A 1426-nucleotide genomic window follows, 5' to 3' on the forward strand; every position below is an offset into this window, starting at 1 on the left:
TTTTTTTTTACACTCCCTTATTAAGAATGTGATATTTGTCTTAATGCCACAATACTTAGTATTAAGAAAGTAAAGAAAACATTTGAGGAAATACCCACACATGCCTTCGCCAGAGTTATAATCCCTCCTGCACGTCCACTTTAGCCAGTGTGAGAGACAGGACCCCAGGTTAGCTGTGATCTGACCCGGTATGTGCTTGACGTGGTGTCCCATGAGATGGTCTCATTTCATTCAATGAATACCTCCCTGTTTCCCCATTTTAGGTACCTCGTGCAAAGATGTCAAGTGCATTGCTGCTTGCCTTCCTATTTCCGATGCTGCTGTCAGGAGCTTGGTTTCCCAAAAGTTTGCCCTGTGATGTTAAAGCCTCTGAAGGTGAGGTGGCAGTGGACTGCACAGATCGACATCTCACAGAAGTCCCCAGAGGGATCCCTGCAAACGCTACCAACCTCACCCTGAGTATTAACCACATCCCTCATATCTACCCAACATCCTTTGCTCATCTGGAAAACCTCGTGGAAATTGACTTCAGATGCAACTGTGTGCCTGTCAAAACAGGGCCCAAAGATCACGTGTGCACCACAAGACCAAACATTGAAAATGGCAGTTTTGCCGCCCTGAGAAGACTGAAGTCATTGTATTTGGATGCCAACCAGCTGTTGGAAATACCCCGGGGTCTTCCTACTGCTTTACGTCTGCTCAGCCTGGAAGCAAACACGATCTTTTCTATCCAAAAAGCCAATTTGTCGGAGCTAGGGAACATAGAAGTATTGTATCTGGGACAGAACTGCTACTACCGCAACCCCTGCAATGTTTCATTTGAAATTGAAGAAACAGCCTTTCTGGTGATGAAAAAACTAACAGTACTATCCCTGAAGTCCAACAACTTAACTCGTATTCCACCCAGTTTGTCATCTACTTTAAAGGAACTGTATATTTACAACAACATGATTCAAGTGATCCAAGAGCATGATTTGAGTGCCCTTCACAACCTCGAAATTCTCGACCTAAGTGGTAATTGCCCACGTTGCTATAACGCCCCATATCCGTGTACCCCCTGCCCCAAGAATACCATTGAGATCCATTCAAAGGCTTTTTCCTCCCTGAAAAACTTGAGAATTCTGCGACTTCGCAGTAACTCCCTTCGCAGCATACCCAGCAGCTGGTTTGAAAACACCAGGCATCTCAAAGAGCTTGACCTCTCCCAGAACTTCCTCACGAAGGAGATCGGAGATGCTCAGTTTTTGCAATTCATCCCGAGTCTTGTCGTGCTTGACCTGTCCTTTAATTTTGAAGTGAAGATGTATTCTCCATACTTAAATCTGTCTAAGACATTTTCTTCCCTCTCTAACCTGGAAACCCTGAGGCTCAGGGGTTATGTCTTTAAAGAACTCAGAGAAGAAAATCTAGAACCGTTGCTCAGTCT

The 1426-nt window shown here is 44.7% G+C and overlaps 1 protein-coding gene across 1 annotated transcript; it reads left to right on the plus strand.

Moving 5' to 3' along the window:
- Window positions 1-263: 263 nt before the first annotated feature.
- Window positions 264-1418, plus strand: LOC104279983 (toll-like receptor 7; the record flags this gene model as incomplete). The annotated part of the gene is made up of 1 exon (XM_009877474.1): window positions 264-1418. A coding segment is annotated over one exon (1155 nt), but the record flags the coding sequence as incomplete, so codon positions are not given.
- Window positions 1419-1426: the final 8 nt, after the last annotated feature.

The sequence above is a fragment of the Apaloderma vittatum genome, unplaced genomic scaffold (genome assembly GCF_000703405.1).
Source record: "Apaloderma vittatum isolate BGI_N311 unplaced genomic scaffold, ASM70340v1 C11903202, whole genome shotgun sequence".
Classification (NCBI taxonomy): domain Eukaryota; kingdom Metazoa; phylum Chordata; class Aves; order Trogoniformes; family Trogonidae; genus Apaloderma; species Apaloderma vittatum.